Source organism: Chelon labrosus, assembly GCF_963514085.1.
Source record: "Chelon labrosus genome assembly, chromosome: 8".
NCBI classification, from domain to species: domain Eukaryota; kingdom Metazoa; phylum Chordata; class Actinopteri; order Mugiliformes; family Mugilidae; genus Chelon; species Chelon labrosus.
The window spans coordinates 21963581-21981973 of record NC_140358.1 but is presented as its reverse complement, the minus strand read 5'-3'; the positions used below and the strand labels follow the sequence as shown (position 1 = coordinate 21981973).

Sequence of the window (18393 nt, the reverse complement as noted above, 5' to 3'; positions counted from 1 at the left end):
GTCGTTTTCATTCTGCCGTCCTGGAGCGTCCTTATGCAGATAGAGCTGAAGGGAATGATATATCTGCCCATGCTAACACCTCGCCCACGCATTTAATATGTCTACAGACACACGCAGCTGCACTCCCAGGCACACACACGCGAACATACATCGCAGGCTTGTATTATAACACATGCACACACAAGCTCATACACTCACTTACACAGATCAACACATACACATGCACAAGCACGCAGAGGGGACCATAAATGAATTATCGGGAGTATGCTGCGGCTATGACCCGCAGCCACATATGCTCCCATCGTTCGCATGTGTTCTAGCGTGTGTACGAATGTTTGTGTGTGTGTGCGACTTGTGTTAAACATTGTCTAAAACAAAAGGCATTAGTTCAGTAGACCAAACTAATGTGATTTTCTATTAATGTGATGCCCTGGGTGCTTCTTCTGTGTGTGTGGGAGAGAGAGAGCGAGAAAAAGAGGGATGCTCTGTGTTTGAATGGACTGAACTCACACCTTCGGTCGTGTCAGCTCATCAATTTACAACCACCAAAGTCAGGATGGCCTGTTCATCACTTAATCCTTCACACACACACACACCTCACAAACGCATTAACATCTGCTAAAACACACACTTAATCATTCAGCCCTTTAATCACCAACAAGGTTGACAGATATACAGGCATAAAAACTAAGTGTGGTGTGTGTGTAACATAGCAGGAGATGTGGATGAGTACTAATTTCAGAGGGTGAAAGAGTGACTGTGTGTGCAGTAAATCGACAAGTGTGCGTGTGTGTGCACAGCGATACTAAATCTCTCCTGCCTGCCGTATGACTTAATGCATATTGCTGAATCAATAAATGTAACCAATTAAGTGAGCGGCTGTAAATTTTAAAAGCCCACGAGCAGAACATGCAGATAAAGTCTTTAAATCTCGGGTAGTGACTTAACTTGACACAAATTGCACTTGGCGCATTATACACAGAGCGCTCAGACGCCTTTACACTGGTAGCCGCGGTAACAAGCACAGGTGAGATGATTTTGGCGAAGAGGGCTCGGTTCCATGAAGGAGTCCGGTGAGCCGTGCGGCACAACTGTGGAACCGTTTGCTCTAAATATATACTGGATAGGTATCAGATGCAGATATTTTTTGTGTCATCATTTACAGCAGCTGTTCCTTGTAACGATGAGCCAAAATGTCTGCTGGGAAAATGATCTGTTTCCATCTGTTCGTATTCATAGAAGTGGACTTCGCTTTTTTTTCTTTTTTTTTCATATATATATATAAATATATATACTGTATATATATCACATTCATGAGAATTAGTCTATAACGGAGAAGTTCAATTAAAATCCAAAGACGTCCAGTTAGGTGCAGAGCTTCATCAAGTCTAAATTGCCTTTTGATTTACTGCGATGTGTGGAAGGAGCCAAATTTGTATGAGCTAGAAGAATTATGTGGAAGTACAGTTCAATGATATTTCTAGAATATAAATTGTCAGTTTTGTGATGGAACAAGAGGGATTTTTTATAAATACACCTATCAGACATAACATTATGACCACGTTCCTAATATTGTGTCGGTCTCCCTTGTGCCTCCAAAACAGTCAATCAGGGAATGGACATGGGCCTTCTGAGGGTGTCCTGTGGTGTCCGGCAACAGGATGTTGTTAGTGGGGGCCTTGGGGTCCTATGGGTTGAGGGGAGGGGCCTCTGTGTATCATCCCACAGATACTTGATCAGTTTGGGATCTAGTGAATTTGGAGGCCAGGTCAACACCTTGTGATGTTCTTCATGTTTTTTGTTCCTAAAGCATTTTTGTGTGTGTTCCTGTGTCAGGCCCATAGTAATGACACTCCTTGATGGGTGGGGGTGTCTGGTCTGGTCTAGGTGGGTGGTATGTGTCTAAGTAACATCCACATGAATGCCAGGTCCAAAAGTTTCCCAGCAGAACATTGAATTGTCACAAGATGGTCAATTTTATTCATGTCTCCTATCAGTGGTTGTAATGTTGTGGCTGATCGGTGTAAGGTGCATTTCTCAACATAAAGCTTGTCTTCGTCAGAGTAGCTACTAACTTACACCCCAGATCCTAGATTTTTCCAGAGCAGGCATGACATTCGTGGTAAACTGTTACGAAGCGAGACGATGTTACAGCAACAACCTGAATGTTTGATTTTGCTCAGAGCTCAATGTCTTTTCATATCCAGATGATATACGAACTGGTCATCGCCAGCAGTGAATAATAAACAATAGGAGAGCTTGATAGCAGAGTGAGGAGGTATTTGGAGGTGGCATGTCCAGAGGGTTTTCTGTTGCAGGCTGGGGGCTGTAATTCAGAGGGAAGGCCTCGTGGCAAGTCCCTGTAGAGTCCATCTATCGAAGCTTCAAACCATGAAGGGAGAGAAAAAAGAAGTCAGAGAAACAAGAAATGGAGAGAAAAGATAAAAAAACAGGAGGAGGCCAGAGGGAGAGAATGGGAAATGGGGGGAGGAGGAGGAAGCAAGCGGAGGGAAGTCCATTTGGGAAAGCTCCTTGTCATTTTCCATGCTGACCTCTACGTCTCACCAGCTCCCGCTTGTCTTCCATCTACAACTTGTTGTCTGTTCGTTCCGGCTGACCTGGTCTCACCCTGGAATCACGCAGCCATTTTCCCCTCTCTTCTTTTCTTTTTTTTATTAGGCTTTGACCTCCTCCTCTTTCTACATTTCTCTGAATCTTTGTCGCCATGTCTTTCTCTGCCATCATTACACCTTTTTACTCTCTAATAGATGTATTGAGTAAAGCTAAGGCAAACGTTCATTTGTGAGACTTAAATCAAAAGAAAGAAAAGTAATGAAGTTTGTCTGATTCAATCGCTGCTGCTACAGGATCCTCTCTTTATTTCCGTCTGTTTGCGCCTTCAGCATGTATATATATATATATATATATATAAAAATATAGAACATTTTCTTGATGTAACTCTTTTAATCTCTTACTCCATTGCCGCCCCCTCTTTCGGAAAACAGTCAAACACCTTTAAAATTTATGTTCACTGTTTTATTGCCTTAAAGGTAAAGAACAATATTGCCAAAGAAACAGGGGAAAACTATTTCCCTGTCACTCACACTTTCTCTCTCCCTCAGATCTTCTTTCTATTTTCTCCCTGTCAAGCATTTTCCCCTCACCTTATGAAAACTAGTTTTATGTCTTATATAAAGTCTTATGTAAGTCTTTTTGATGACTGCTCGTGTTTCTCTCCCGGAGGTATTTGAGTTTCCAACCCCGTTCTCTGTTTCCATCAATGCTTCTCCCCTGCTGCGTTTCCAATTTGGAGTCTGTCCAGTGTATAATGTTTTATATTGTTGTATATTATCAATCAACACGTTCTCAATATTTCTCTTTCTCTGTTATTTTTTTTCCTCCTCACAGTGGACGGATGCATAGACTGGTCGGTGGATCTGAAGGAGTACCACGTCCTGGCCGGTGAGCCCGTTCGGGTCAAATGTGCCTTGTTCTACAGCTACATCCGAACCAACTACACCATGGCCACCAACGCCAAGCTGCGCCTCATCTGGTACAAGAACAAAGGAGATGCAGAGGTTAGCTTACTTTGTTGGATATGCAGGTGTTGGATTGGTAGGATGCAAAGAACGGAGACTGTGAAACACTGGACTGTCAACGTTAAACCAAAAACCATCTATTTGTCTTATGTAGGTCATTATAAAGAACAGGGTTTAAATAAAATAGTCACACTGGTAGTATTATTACTAAAAGTAAGACAACAACATTTAAATAAAGTGTTTTACTGACAACCCAGCCCTATTTAATGAAGCTGAATTGCCCCGATCAAGCATTTTCACATGTAGTGTGACTGACAGTGACACAACACTGTCCATCATACTGATACAGGACATATTCATCAGTCTACTTGCAGGCAGGAAGGTAATAAATAAAAAAGAAACCCAGGCAAAGAAGGGTCTGTATGTAGAAATTAAAAGAATAAGGCAGCATTTCTTACTCACTCGCCACATGATCAGTGCTGCCACCGGTGGACGGAGGTTGAATTGCAGAAAAAGTGGTAATCGTTCAAATTAGCACGTGTGTAACTTGAATTTCCATTAAATTTTTTGCTCACATAAAATAAATATTAATAGTAAAAGTCATAAAAAAGCAATATACTGCATAGTCTGGTTGGATGAAGTCCTTGTTAATAGGTGTAAAAATGCTAGTACTATAATCGTGAATTGTTTGGAAACGTCTCAGTATGAAAACTAACACTATTTTTTGTGGAACACGTTTCAGTCGTCAGTTCAGTTACGTCATTCGGTAACTGAAAAGCACTCCGGGTCTCTCGCCAGCGCTGCCAAATAAATGAACTTTGAGTTTGCCGCTTTATAATGTCACATTAAAGTAAAGCCGGCTGCCGAATGGGCTTGCCTTATAACCGTCTTTACTCTCTTTGCACTTGTCTGTGTCTGGCTGAGTAATCGCCAATACAGAGGAACCAGAAGGACTGATAAATCATACCGCGGTCCCGAGTGCTGTAGTAAAAAAAATAAAAATCGTCCCCCTTTTCCAAGCAGTGTGGACTGAATCTGAGTTGGAAAACGTGGTGATAGAATATACATGTCTAATATAAAGAGGCCTTACTGAGGCCTGGTGATTTTTACGTTTAATGATAAATGAATATGCAGCAACTTCCTTGTCTTTTCTCACCTGGACAGAAAGTAAGAATTAAAGCCATTATTTTAATTTAAACAGTGGATATGAATAAATCTACAGTTTCCTTCCATAGTTTAATCTATAATATTGTGTGCACCGTGTCCTTTAGGAGCCCATCATCTTCTCAGGTCACAGGCTGAGTAAAGAAGACGACTCCATCTGGTTCAGATCAGCCGAAATGGAAGACAATGGATTCTACACCTGTGTACTGAGGTAACATGCACACCTACACCCGGGGCTGTTGTGTGTTCTGTTTGGCCAGTAACTTGGCACTTCCATGTATCAACCCTGAGGAAAAAATAACTAAAACCTAGTTTCTCCAAAGACGTATGAGTCAGGATTATTTCTGGTTCGGCTGAGTGCATTCTTGATAACACTTTGTGAATATCGCATAAATACGGCTGCTCTCCCCCGATGGGAGCTGGGTCAAAGCACACTGTACAAAAGACAGACTTTGTTTTGAAGTTCCACTCTCAGCCCCAGCACATTGGCATCGTAAGACGAAACAAAAGATTTTACCGGCATGCAATCAAAATATTTCTGGTCCGACTCTGACCTAAAGCAGTGTTGATATCATCACATGGGAACGAACTAGGAATACATATCTGGCTGTGAATGTGAAGCCTCTTCAGAGGTGGTCTATTTACATTGCATGGGTACAAGGCAGTGTTTAACTTAAAAGAATGTGGCGTTTTATTCAAAACAACAATAAACCAACCCTCAAAAATCAATACTACTGTATCATCAGTGCTTTGAGATACATATTTGGGCTACTCGTCAGTCAGCAGCACATTAGTGGATTGTGAGAATATCAAAACCTTTGTGCTATAGCTAGGTGCTGGTAGTGTGTGTTTGACTGTGAATGTGTGTTTGCCCCAACAGTTAAAGGAAATGCTGCCAGTTCAGTAAATTGAATATTTACAACATAGCTCTTGGCACCACATTAGAAAGTGGCTTGAGTCCCATGTAGCCCTTTAGGGATATATATTTGTGAGTGTACATTTCTTTAATAGTACAGTGGTGATAGTGGGGTACAAACTTGTGTATACCAGTTGACTGTGTGGCCTAGAATAATGTTTTACCTGCAGGTGGACAGTTAGGGTGTCTTCACAATGGACAGCTAAATTGGGCCGCATTTGTAGATGATTTGAATAAATACTATTATGAAGATAAGACACAGATTTCAAAGTTTTTCTTTTAGGTACTGTATGTCCATTTATTACATACACAGATCAGCCACAACATTAAAACCACAGAAAGGAGTAGTAAATAACTTGGACCATCTTGTGACCATACAATGTTTTCTTGGGAAACTTTTAGACCTCGCATTCGTGTGGATGTTACTTAGACATATAGCACCCACCTAGACCAGACCAGACACCCCCACCCCATAGCAATGACAGCAGCCATCAAGGAGCCCCAACAGGATTCAGACTGACTCAGACAAGCACACAAAAACTGTTTAGGAACAACTAAACTAACTAACTAAACTAAAAACATGAAGAACAGCACAAGGTGTTGACCTGGCCTCCAAATTCACTAGATCCCAAACTGGTCAAGTATCTGTGGGATGATCCACCCCGTCAACCCATAGGACCCAAAAGACCCCTCTAACAACATTCTGTTACCAGACACCACAAGACACCCTCAGAAGGACCATGTCCATTCTCTGATGAGTCACAACTGTTTTTGAGGCACAAGGGAGACCTACACAACATTAGGCCATAATGTTATGCCTGATCTATGTATAACATAGAACACAGTAGTAGGTCAATGCCACTTGCATCAGCATAATTTCCAAAAAGGTAGACCATTTCATCTAACAGCCTACATCAGTGGACGGACCTAATTACTTTTCATGACACGACCTACGTATCCAACAAACAGCTCACATAAAGTTGTCACATACGGTGCACGGCACTGGAGCCTCTTCACCATGTGTGGGCCTGCATGATACATCCTAGAGTTCAGACCCTAGGGGTGAAGCAAAGATTGGAAGCGGCTGAGGAAATATCTCAGACGTCACGGGGGTGAAGGGCAGGTGATGTGTCTGAGAGGCAGAAAGACAGAATGGCACTGATTTTTACACAACGGTACTCAAGGATTGATTGGGTCTGAGAGCGTAGGCAAGAAATATCTTAGGTCCATGTCTAGAGATGTCAGAATTGTGAACGTAGGAAAAGTGACAAAGAAGCAGAACAAGAGGAAACAAGAGAAATCTGCCCACATTTGACAGAACATGAGAGAAATGGTCCCAAAGCTGGGCTGTTGCTATCTGCTGATGAAGGTCATGAGATTTGGTTGTAAGCCCCGACATTTTTAATTATTTTTTTGGTTGCATTTCCGTTTTTCAAACATTTGTTTTCAAGGTCAAACTTTCAAATGTTTTCACCTTCATGAAGAGATGGTATAAGGTACAATTATGACCCAAACTATCTGCTGTTCAGCTTTAAGCTCTTAGTTTTGTGATCCTGTTCATTGATGGATTATTGGCAACATCTCATATGTTATCCAGTTGGTTTTACGTTAAAATAAAGTGGCTAATCTGTTGTCTACTAAGGTGCCATTTCCAAATGCCTGACTACTCACTTTCTCGCTACGTGATCCTGCTCATCCTCCTCCTCCTGCTTCTTTCCCTTTCCACCTTTGTCTCCATCACTGCCGCCACCCTACTCCCTCATTTCTTCATCCCACACCTCGTCTGCTTTTCTTCCTCCCATGGCTCACGACTGCCGTCATCCCCAGCACCTCTTTCTCCTTTTCCATCCCGCTCTGCTGCCTGCCCCCTGTTCCATCTTCCATGCCATTCCCGTTCCCGTTTTTCCCCGTCGGCGCGCCCGATTCCCTCTCACCCTTCATCCCCATCATCCACCCCCTCCTCTGCTCTCCTCCCACCTCCTTTCCCTGCCAGAGCTTGACACCTATTCTCCTTAATAAGCTCTCTCTCCCTCACACTCTTTCTCTTTCTGTCTTTGCCTTGCTCTCTCAGCATGACAACCTAATTAGGGCTTGGTGTCTGTCATTGTCTCTGGGTCTCTTATTAACACACAGACACACGCATGCACACGCACGCGCAAGGAAAGCGCAAAAAGGGACAACAGCAGCTCCTCCTATCCTAGCGGGGGAGCCACCAACTGGATCTTATTATATTACTAGAAGGTCGTATCTACAGTATGTAATCATGTCCAGGAAAAAGAAGAAAAAGAAAAAAAACGCAGAGAAAGTGCACTTTCAAATGTGTTTATTGCCCTTGATCTGATAGATGCTGTTGTTGCTTCCCATCTCCTTGAAACAGTAGTCACTTCATCAGGATTAATTTCACAAGCCACAAGGTAATAAGAATAAAACATCAGCATCTGTCTTAGATTGACAGAATGCATGCAGTCGTATAAAAAAATGGATAAAGTTTGATACTTAATTTATTTCCATACGGTCCCAAGGCTCCACATTGAGTCTCCTCTTCAGTATATCAACTTTCGAGGGACTGTTGTGACGTTTTACCTTGATTTCTTTGCAGCTTCTACATTTTGGAGTCATCTACAATAATTCAGACCTTAACTACAGACACAAATGATTTATAATTTGGAGAAACAACACAAGGATTCATATATTCTCATTGAATTATTGTCCGATCTGTGGAAATTGGTCCATTGCAATAGATATAAACCTGTACCGGATTTGTTGTTAGCATTTGGTTATCTGGTCACAAGTACTTGAATTTAAAGGTGAACTACCGTTTTTTTACAACCTGGACCTTATTTCTGGCATAAAATACGATCGTTTACTCACCTAGTGCTATTCCCCGTTGAGTCCGGAGTTACCTGTTATCATCATTCGGGGTCTGTAGATTAATTACTATTCATATGCATTACGGGTAAACAAATTAATAAGTCAATCTACAAACCCCGGACTTAACGGGGAATAGCACTAGCGTATCAAAACGATATTGGTGAAATGAACGAGTTTCACGGCATATAATGAATTATTTAGAGGCTGCGTTTCGGTGCCCCAGTCACTCCCACTATATGGATATACGCGTATCTAAATATCTCCTGAACGACTCCAAATAACACCAAAGGTATATGGGTGAGTAAACAATCGTATTTTATGCCAGGTTGTAAAAAAACGGTAGGTCACCTTTAATGAGAACTGACAGTTTTGCACATTTCAGCTGTTTAGTGAACATTGCAATAGTCGTCAGACTCAGTGATCAGTACACTAACATTTAGTTCAGCATGTTACGCAGTGACAGCTGATGAGTCTGTTTGCAAGACATCACATTGGCCTTCTCAAGATTATTTTAGAGGAAGGTAAAGACCTGTGCGGCCTCTTTATTTTCATGATTATGCACAGGTAATAAATAAAACTTAAGGTATTACATGTACCTCGCACCAGTGACACTGACAGTTCATTTTTCACTCTGTAAGTGCCAACCCTGTGCAGTCTTAGTTTGCATTTTTTAGAGCTTCTAATTGCTGTGTCTCACTGGGATTCCTTATCTCATTTTAACTAGAGCCAACAGATGCCAATCAGTTGTATGTATGTAGTACAAAAGTACTGGGAAAAAGATGAACCGCTTTTATATTTGCCTCTGGACAGATTGCTTGTATCATCTTGCATTGTTTGTAAATGGTAGACCGGTCTATCTGTTTTCTGTCTCTCAATTCCTGTCTTAGTCTCTTCATGCTGACCATTCATCTATAACCTTCCCTTCTCTCAACAACCCATCCCTCTATTCATCTTTCCAAGCCTTGTGTTTGTCAGCGGTGATAGATGTGGATGATGAGATGTCTACGTTCGTCTTTACTGAATTAACAATCCGTGACAGAGGGGGTCAAGGGGAAAATGATGAGCTTTTCTTTGGAACTTTCTTTTCTATACCTTCCATATACCTTTCCTTTTAGCTGCTTCTATAAGTTTTGACCTCCTCCACCGCAGAGCGCTATATTGTACCCGTGGATTGCATGTCTCTCAGAATGATGGTCTGTACTTAGATGTATTTATTTATTTATTTTTTTGGTACCACAATCAGTCTTAGTGGCTGCTAATAAAACTGCAAAAAAGCGTTAAATCTCAGCGTGACGATGACTTGCGTAAACATGTGGGATGTGTGTTGACCCAGTTCAACAGTGTCCTCTTTTTTTTGTGTGTTGGCCACACAATCCTGGCTAGTGTTGTGTGACCGAATTTTCTCCCGAGTTCACACAGAAGCTAGTCCACGTGTGAGGAACAAAGCAAATTATATGAACTACTGGGCTGCTCTTTTTTTATTTATTTTTTTAAGTTGGACTCTTAAATCCAAGTCAGAACTAAAGTGGCTCAAGGCAAAATAATTACCATGTCCTTTTCATGACCTCCACTGAGAGGCCTGACTCCTTCACTGCTTCATGCATTATGCCCTGGGCCTGCTCCGAGCATTGCAGCCAGTTGCACCTGTAGGTTTCCATGAAGCGGCTGTGATTTATTTTATATTTATATCCTAGTGTTGCACCAGAATGTTGTTAGTGGGGGCCTTTGGGTCCTATAGGTAGAGCCAGAGTAACATAACGTCATGCCTGATCGGTGTATATGTGCTGTGGAAGTAGACACTTACAGAAGTGCATAGACGAGGACAGATGATATGGGGCTGTCCTCTACAGAAGACGTGATGTCTCCTTGTTGGACCATTCTAGACTCATTGTGGTTGCAGCTGTTAGAATGAGGATTTTTGGGGGAGATTTTCTGTGGGAGAAAATGCTCGGCCTATAGGGTGTACCGAAGCCCCTCTCCACATCCTTTGCCGCGCTTCATGTCATATTGAGGACGCCGAGATGTGTCTTTTACCTGTTGATTTTGAAGCCGCAGCAGATCCCCAGTGTGTGCTGGAGTGTGTAGGTTTGTACGAGCCACTGAGAGGGGACAACCAAGAGACGCTGTTATAAAACCAAAGGTGAACGAGCATTAAAAGTGGAGTGACATTCCCTCTCAGGAGACAATAACTGGAAAATAACATTGTCTGAGACATGAGGTTCAAAGAAAGAGAGATGTGCACAGGGAGAGGGCGAAAGAAATGAAAGCTGGTGGGTGGGAAAGGGAGAGTGAGGAGAGGGTAAAGACAGAGTCAAGGAGAAAGTAGTTAAATTGGAGGGTTGGGGAGAGAGGGTAAATAGACAGAGAGAAAAACAGAGGAAAGCTGATAGAGAGAAGATGGAATTATACAGAGAGAGACGAGGGGAAGGTAGGGTGAGATGGAGAAATGAGTGTAGGAGAAAAGAAAAGCAAAAATCCATTTTCTCTGCAGGTATAAGGACCTCAGTAGGGGAAGAGGGCATGCAGTGACTGCCCAAGACCCTCCATACAACACACTATGATTAGGGCAGCAGTGCACACACACACACAGACATCACTTAGAAAGAAATTGATACACACAGTGAGAGGTCTCAGTTTACTTTTGAGGCTGTAACACTGCACGAAAGACTGCACCAAACCTCTACCCTGCTACACTCGATTCTCTCTCAGAGCGAGGCACAAAAGGAATACAAAAAGTAGATGGGGACACATGCGCGCGGGGAGACATGAAGGTGAAGAATGAAAAAAGACACGGGACAAAGCGGCGGAGAGAAGGACCCAGAGTGAACAAAATAATAAGTGTTAGATGGTGAAGGTGGCGTGAGATGAGAGATTTCATGCCTCTGGCTTTGCTGATTCTTCTCCTCAACACATCACATTAGGTGGAAATGTAGCATGTTCTCTGTGCGGGAAAATGATAACTGGTTGGCTGAAAAGCTGGACGGCTTCTGGGATGGTGAGTTTGTGGTTTGTTGGCTGGACCATTGGGCTCGTTTCCTTTGGTGCGGTAGGGTCAGCGATTGATTGGTTTTTCTGCGTGGTAACGGGCAGATTGGCTGGTGTTCTGGATGTCTGACTGCCTGGTTGACTGTCAGACTGCCTGGTTCTTACTGGCCAGTGCCTTGGCTGTCTTTGGCTACTTGACTAAAGCTAATTGATTGGGTTAGTGGGAAGTTTGGCCCTCTCAGAGGAACACAACAAAAGTGATTGTGTGTTCAAGTATGTGGCTTCTGAGTGACCATTTCAGAATGTCAGGAACCTCATCTGCTCTTTCAGTTTTGGGAACCATGTTCAAAACTCAGGTCCCTCCTCCTCTATCCTGAATATGCAGACCAGCTTAAACCTGTCAATAAATTAGTTTTGTAATAATATTGAGGTTCAGAATCACCATTTTTTGAGTGAGGTGGTGTGGGTAGATGATGGGCATGTAAAACAGTGGCATTTGACACTAAAAAAAACTTCCTGTTGTATCTTTTTCCATATTTAACTGAGACCACACTCTCTCGGTCTAGCTAACCGATATGCTTATTTAAACCGATCGTCGTGAGCGGACATGTCATTTTACTGACATTTTAAGTTGTCTGTTTTTGCGACCATATAGATATCGTTTCAGGTAGATGGGCTTGAACAATATCGACAGAAAGGGCACATGTTGACATTTTACAGATGCGTGACTTTCTGTGGTCTGGAAAGAAACTCCAAGAGAGGAGTATGGGGTGGATAGCTGGGCATGAAATCTGTCTGACTTATATAATGGAGACCTCATTGTAATTTCTTCTTTAAACTTCTGTTTCGCCAACAGTCAGGGTTGATTTCTTTTAAACATGGCCTCAGTCTTTCATTGACTACACACAAAATACTGTTTGACTGCTGAAATTTCCCCATCATTTTCATATTTCTTGTTCCATCAAGCATTTTAACTGATTTACAAATGAAATATTTTTTTATTTTGAGTAAAAGGCTGAATTTGTATTCATAGTTGTGTACCTCCCCCTGTTGGTCTTTCTTTCTCAGCTATTCCCCTGTGATGTCTTCTAGTAAGCTGAACCACCTGCCTCCCTTTGCATTGGAGGATAAACTCTACACTCTGTGGACACTAACACACAAGGAACGCACGCATAGTTGTCACAAGGGTGTTTTCTAATGTCAGCCAAATGTTTAACCTTTCTCTTCATCAGATTAGCAGACTCCAAGCAGGAGATAAAGACAGTGAATGGAAAGAAGAAGAGATAAAGAGATGAAGAGAGACAGAGTGGGAGTGAAAAAGACAATGGCAGTAAGAGAGTAAAATAAAGAGGAGTGGAGAGCGAAATAGGAGCAGAGAAGGGGAGAGCGGTCATTTGAAGTTTCTTTGGCAGTCCTCAGTGACTTGGCAGCCACTGAGTCGATACCACTATCTTGCCAATGTGGGCTAACATGTGCCAGTGCATGCCAACTTGAGCCAGTGCCTGCTGGCCTGCTCGTTTTTTTGAAAAAGAAAAAAAAAAGCCTTGGTTTTGACACTTTGATGTTCAAGGGGTTTTAAGGTGCTCTGAAATGCGATCTGACTTGGTAGAGATATGGAGGAAAGGGCTAAGGCGAGAGAAAGGAGGGCAGAGGAGGAAGTGTGAAAAGTGGTCTAGTGTGGAAAATACTGCACTGGCAAGCAGAGGTGGTAGTTTGATCCTCACAGCAACACAACCATCGTATAAGTGTCCTTCAGGAAGACACTGATCTGCGTAGTCACTCACTAAATGAGCACCGAGCGGAATTTCGCCCTCTAAAGTAGCATACCGTCATCTTAAAATGATCCAACTGAGTCATTCCTTGTGAACAAATGGTATTCATTTAAATGTATTACATTGGGGGATGCACTGTCCACAGCACAATACGATGCCAGTAAGGGCGTAGGAGATTACTCCATTTAAAAAGAGATTGAAATGTGAGGGGGAAAAAAAGAGATGGAGAAAGAAAAAAATCATCAGATGTTGTTCTTCAATCACCTTAAAGTGCAATTACCGTTTTTTTACAACCTGGACCTTATTTCTGGCATAAAATACGATTGTTTACTCACCCATATAACTTTGGTGTCATTTGGAGTCGTTCAGAAGATATTTAGATCCAGTGGAGCGGTGCGTATATCCATATAGTGGGAGTGACTGGGGCACCGAAACGCAGCCTCTAAATAACGCATTATCTGCCACGAAACTCATTAATTTCACCAATATTTTGTTATGATACACTAGTGCTATTCCCCGTTGAGTCCGGAGTTACCTGTTATCATCATCCGGGGTCTGTAGATTCACCTACTAACTTCTGACCTGGATGATGTCATCTCTGAGCACCGTGAGCACCCGCGACGGTCGATTTGTTTACCTGCAATTTGCTACTGATAGTTTTTTGCAACATGGCTGAATATTTTTCCGATTCTGAGGTTGTGGACGACGACTTTGTTTATGATGGACGTCCTTACCGTTTTGAGACAGAGTAGATGGATGAGGAGCTCGTTAAAAGGAGGATGCGGAGGCAGAGAGAGGAACAGTTGGCCAAAGAACAACAAACTGCTACACCTCCGCGAATAGACAACAGGTAACTCCGGACTCAACTGAGAATAGCACTAGCGTATCATAACAAAATATTGGTGAAATGAACGAGTTTTGCGGCAGATAAGGCGTTATTTAGAGGCTGCGTTTCGGTGCCCCAGTCACTCCCACTATATGGATATACACAGCACTCCACTGGATCTAAATATCTCTCCGAACGACTCCAAATGACACCAAAGTTATATGGGTGAATAAACGATCAGATTCTTTGCCAGAAATAAGGTCCAGGTTAAACGGCAATTCCCCTTTAACATTATCCACCACCATGGGAATTTACTGGAGAAGCATTTGGACATTTGATGTTTACTGGCCATGCAGCAATATTAAAGACTAGTCGGCATTCATTCAAAGACGGTGAACAAGATGGTTCCTTAACCTAAATGATGCCAGGATTCTGTCAACTCTATAGGTGAACATTATTGATCTAAACTCAATGTGAATGGTGGTAGGGAGTGGACTATAACAAAAACATGAGCTGTCGTCTGGTCGAAACCACATGTCTCCGTGCTTTAGACCATTTCAGAGGTTTAACTGGGCTTCCTGGACAAGGAGATAAATGACCCTCTCAGCCAATAGGACCTGATATTCCTAATGTTGAAAGCAACATGACTGAGTGACAGATTCAAAGTGCTCAGCAAAAATTAGCTGGTCATTAATCACGAGGCCCCAGATTTATTGCAGACATGTTGGGGGGAATTAATCTTAAGCCTCGGAGAGAAGAACTGAAGGTTACGTTCCATCATCTGAGGCAGGCTGAGATTCGAGCGCAGGGTCAGCCGACAGAAAGGGCGAGAACACCTGGGTATCATCAGCATAGCAAGGCTAAGAGAGACCATGCAAGCTGATCGGGAGGTACGAGGTGCACAAGAGAAAAGACCATGCAGTGTCCCTGGACGTGCCGCAGTGGGAAGTTAGCGATGCATCATTTGCATTGTCAGTTGTGTATTTTGTGCAATTTAGTATCATTACTACATGGTCAAACACCAATGCATGTGCATGGCAACTATAGTAAGATTGCAGTTACTACAAATCTGCAATGGGTAGGGTTTGTTTAAAGTTAGGCCACTGAAACACTTGGTTAATGGTAAGGAAAGATATACAAAGGGCTGCTTGGCTCAGGATGTCGACGCAAGACACACATTTTGAGGTGCTGAATAGCCTAGTGAAATATCATTTGCTTTATTTGTATGCAACAACTACAGCACAATCAACATTAAGTGTGGCACATTATTCAGTTTATATGAAGGAAGAGCACTGAAAAATATGACCAAAGTCCAAGCAGGCTTTTTATTTAGGTTCTTCTTGTGCAAAAAAATGGTAACAACATAATATGATACCATTGCCCTATGAGACTATGACCGATCAGCCATTATAACCTCAGACAGATCAGGTCAATTACACCGATTATTTTGATATCATGTCACCTGGCAGTCGGTGGCTATATTAGGCGGTAAGTGAACATTTTGTCCTCTGATGTGCTCATGTGTTAGAAGCAGGAAAAATGGACAAGTGGAAGGATTTGTGTGGCTTTAACAAGGGACATGAAATTTAAAGGCTAGACGTCTGGGTCAGAGCAGCTATAGCACAAAACTGCAGCTCTTATGGTGCGTTCTGTCTCTGCTGTGGTCCGTACTTATCAAAAGTGGCCCAAGAAAGGAAAATCAGCAAAACCAGTGGTAGGGTCACGGGCAGCCGAGGCTCACAGATGCCCATATTGCTTAAAAGGTTGATGCGTGTACTGATAGAAAGGCGTCAGAACACACAGATCATGACAGTTTGTTTTGTATGGGACGGTGCAGCAGCAGAGCAGTCAGGGTGCCCATGTTGACCCCTGTGGAAAGCGCCTACAGTATGCATGTGGGCATCAGCACTGCACCACAGAGTGACGGAAGAAGGTGTTCTGGTCTAATGTCTTTTCTTTTATGTCACTTGGATGACCAAATGTGTTGTCTGGGAAACATATAGCAACGACAATGCGATGTTTCCTTGTTTATTCTGCCCAAACTTTCGTGGTATATAAGAAAGTAACTTCCATATCAATGTCAGGACCAAGGTGAAGGTAAAATAACGTTGCAGCAGGTAGTATGAGAAAAACCTGTTATTGTGGAGTGAAAAACGCGAGTCTTAGTTTGTATTCTAATTTCCCAAAAGCCCAACATGCTGTACTAAGGTGTCAGGTAAGGTGACAGCCATCCGCTAGTTAACTAATGGGAAGCATAAAGTCTTTTAGCTGCTGTGACATTTAACCCAGCTTTAATTAACACCATAGTTCAGTGTCTGGGACTGACATTGCTGCATTTAAAGGTGCCCTGTAAAGTTATGTGTCTGCATCCAGTAACTCAGCCAAACTGGTTGTGTATTTCCTTGAGGTTAAGAAAATGCGATGAAGCTGCACACTGATCAGCCACAACTTTAAAACCAGTGACAGGGAAATTTGACCAACTTGTGACAATACAAGGTTCTGCTGGGAAACTTTTGGACCTGGCATTCATTGGTGTGGATGTTACTTAGACATGTAGCACCCACCTAGACCAGACCAGACAGCCCCACCCCATAGCAATGACACTCCTTGATGGCTGCAAGTATCTCTGACACACAAAAACGGTTTAGGAACAACTCAAAAAAACATGAAGAACAGCACAAGGTGTTGACCTGGCCTCCAAATTCACCAGATCCCAAACTGATCAAGTATCTGTGGGATGATCCTCAGAGGCCCCGCCCCTTAACCCATATAACCCAAAGGCCCCCACTAACAACATTTTTTTGCCAGACACCACAGGACACCCTCAGAAGGCCCACGGGCACAAGGGAAACATGCAAGAAGGTGGTCGTAATGTTATGCCTGATCAGTGTATTTCCCACCTCATGTATCTCGTAAAGTCTATGTTTGCTTGTTTGCTGTTTTCTCATATCTTGCAGTTGTAGAGATTTCTTTGTGCATTACCATCACCTGTTGATCAGTGGAAAAGTGTGAAACACGCGTCACCTGAATACGATCATTTATCTGGTGTAATAAGACACAGCAACAGCAATCAGATCCCCTCTAAGAAAATATACTGATGTGCTCCATAAACTCTCTGCTTAATAGAAAAATAAAGTACCCTGCTCTGTAGTACATTTAAATATACCGTACGCTGCAGTGCAGATAAACACTCAGGCAGAGTCACATAGCTGCTCTGCGTTAATATCAAAAGAAGTATGAGACCACGAACAGTCTAACACATGGATGACTTTACAGAAAATCAAGCCTGCACAACAACTTCATTTTATATACAGGCCCGGGGGCACTCAGTGCTGCTGCACACAAACACGCACACACACACACTCAACAGAGTCACCTTGGCCAGCTCTTCTCTCACACACATTGGCTTTCATGCTGGGTAACACAAGCTAATCCCCACTCTCTGTAGTTTTTACATTTTCACTAATTTATAACCTGCAGAAACTACAGAGCTGAATGGGCCGTTAGATATTTGTCGTTTCATCACACACAGTTATGATCTTCTTTATATAATGATAATATGTTGATATTGCAGTACAACTACAAGCATGGCCCGCGTGGAAGTGGTGAACCGACGTTGTTGTTAAGTTTGAGCAGTGACTGAACTGAGCACAGTTGGCAAATGATTCAGATCACCATGAGGCAATTACTTTCTGGTATTTTAATTAACTGAGAGTGTGGATGTTAATGCTGTATGCATTACGTGAACAGAGAGTGAAAGGTGACGGCTGCCTTTCTGTCTAATTCTGAGGCCCTATCATGTTGATGCTTTTGCTATTTTAAAACACAGTGGGATTGTGGTTAGTTTTTATAGTTAAATGCATTTAAAGCTACACTGTACATGGAGCTGCGCAGCTGCAGACCAGTCAGGGTGTCCATCCACTGTGGAATGCACCTACAATGGTGTGCATCTGAATTGGGCCACGGAGTAATGAATGAAGGTGGCCTGATCTGATGTACCATGTTTTCTTCACATCTATAGCCAGGTGCTTTATTTATATAGCACCAAGATGCAAGGAACACACCCAAGGTAACTGAGTACGTACCTGCAGCGTCTCAGCACCTCTCTTATATTGCGTGCACAGAAAGTTTAGGCTGAGAACTGCTTCACTTTCTAATTGTAAGGACCCATGATGTAGATGCTTTTGCTATTTTAGTACACATTCGGCTAAATTAATGTAATAACTTTCAGAGATGCAATGTTTTCTCTCAGATTTATGGATGCCCAAAATCAACAAGCAATTAAAATTCAAATCAGTTGATTGCCTGTTCATCAAGCTG

General features: G+C 42.5%; 1 protein-coding gene across 1 annotated transcript in view; it reads left to right on the top strand.

Annotated features, from left to right (window-relative positions):
- il1rapl2 (interleukin 1 receptor accessory protein-like 2) overlaps window positions 1-18393 on the top strand; it is a 330885-nt gene that overhangs the window by 175659 nt on the left and 136833 nt on the right. Inside the window, exons 2-3 of the mRNA XM_084550062.1 lie at window positions 3409-3578; window positions 4811-4914. Coding sequence (XP_084406188.1) covers window positions 3409-3578; window positions 4811-4914 — 274 coding nt within the window. The remainder of the gene's footprint in view (window positions 1-3408; window positions 3579-4810; window positions 4915-18393) is intronic.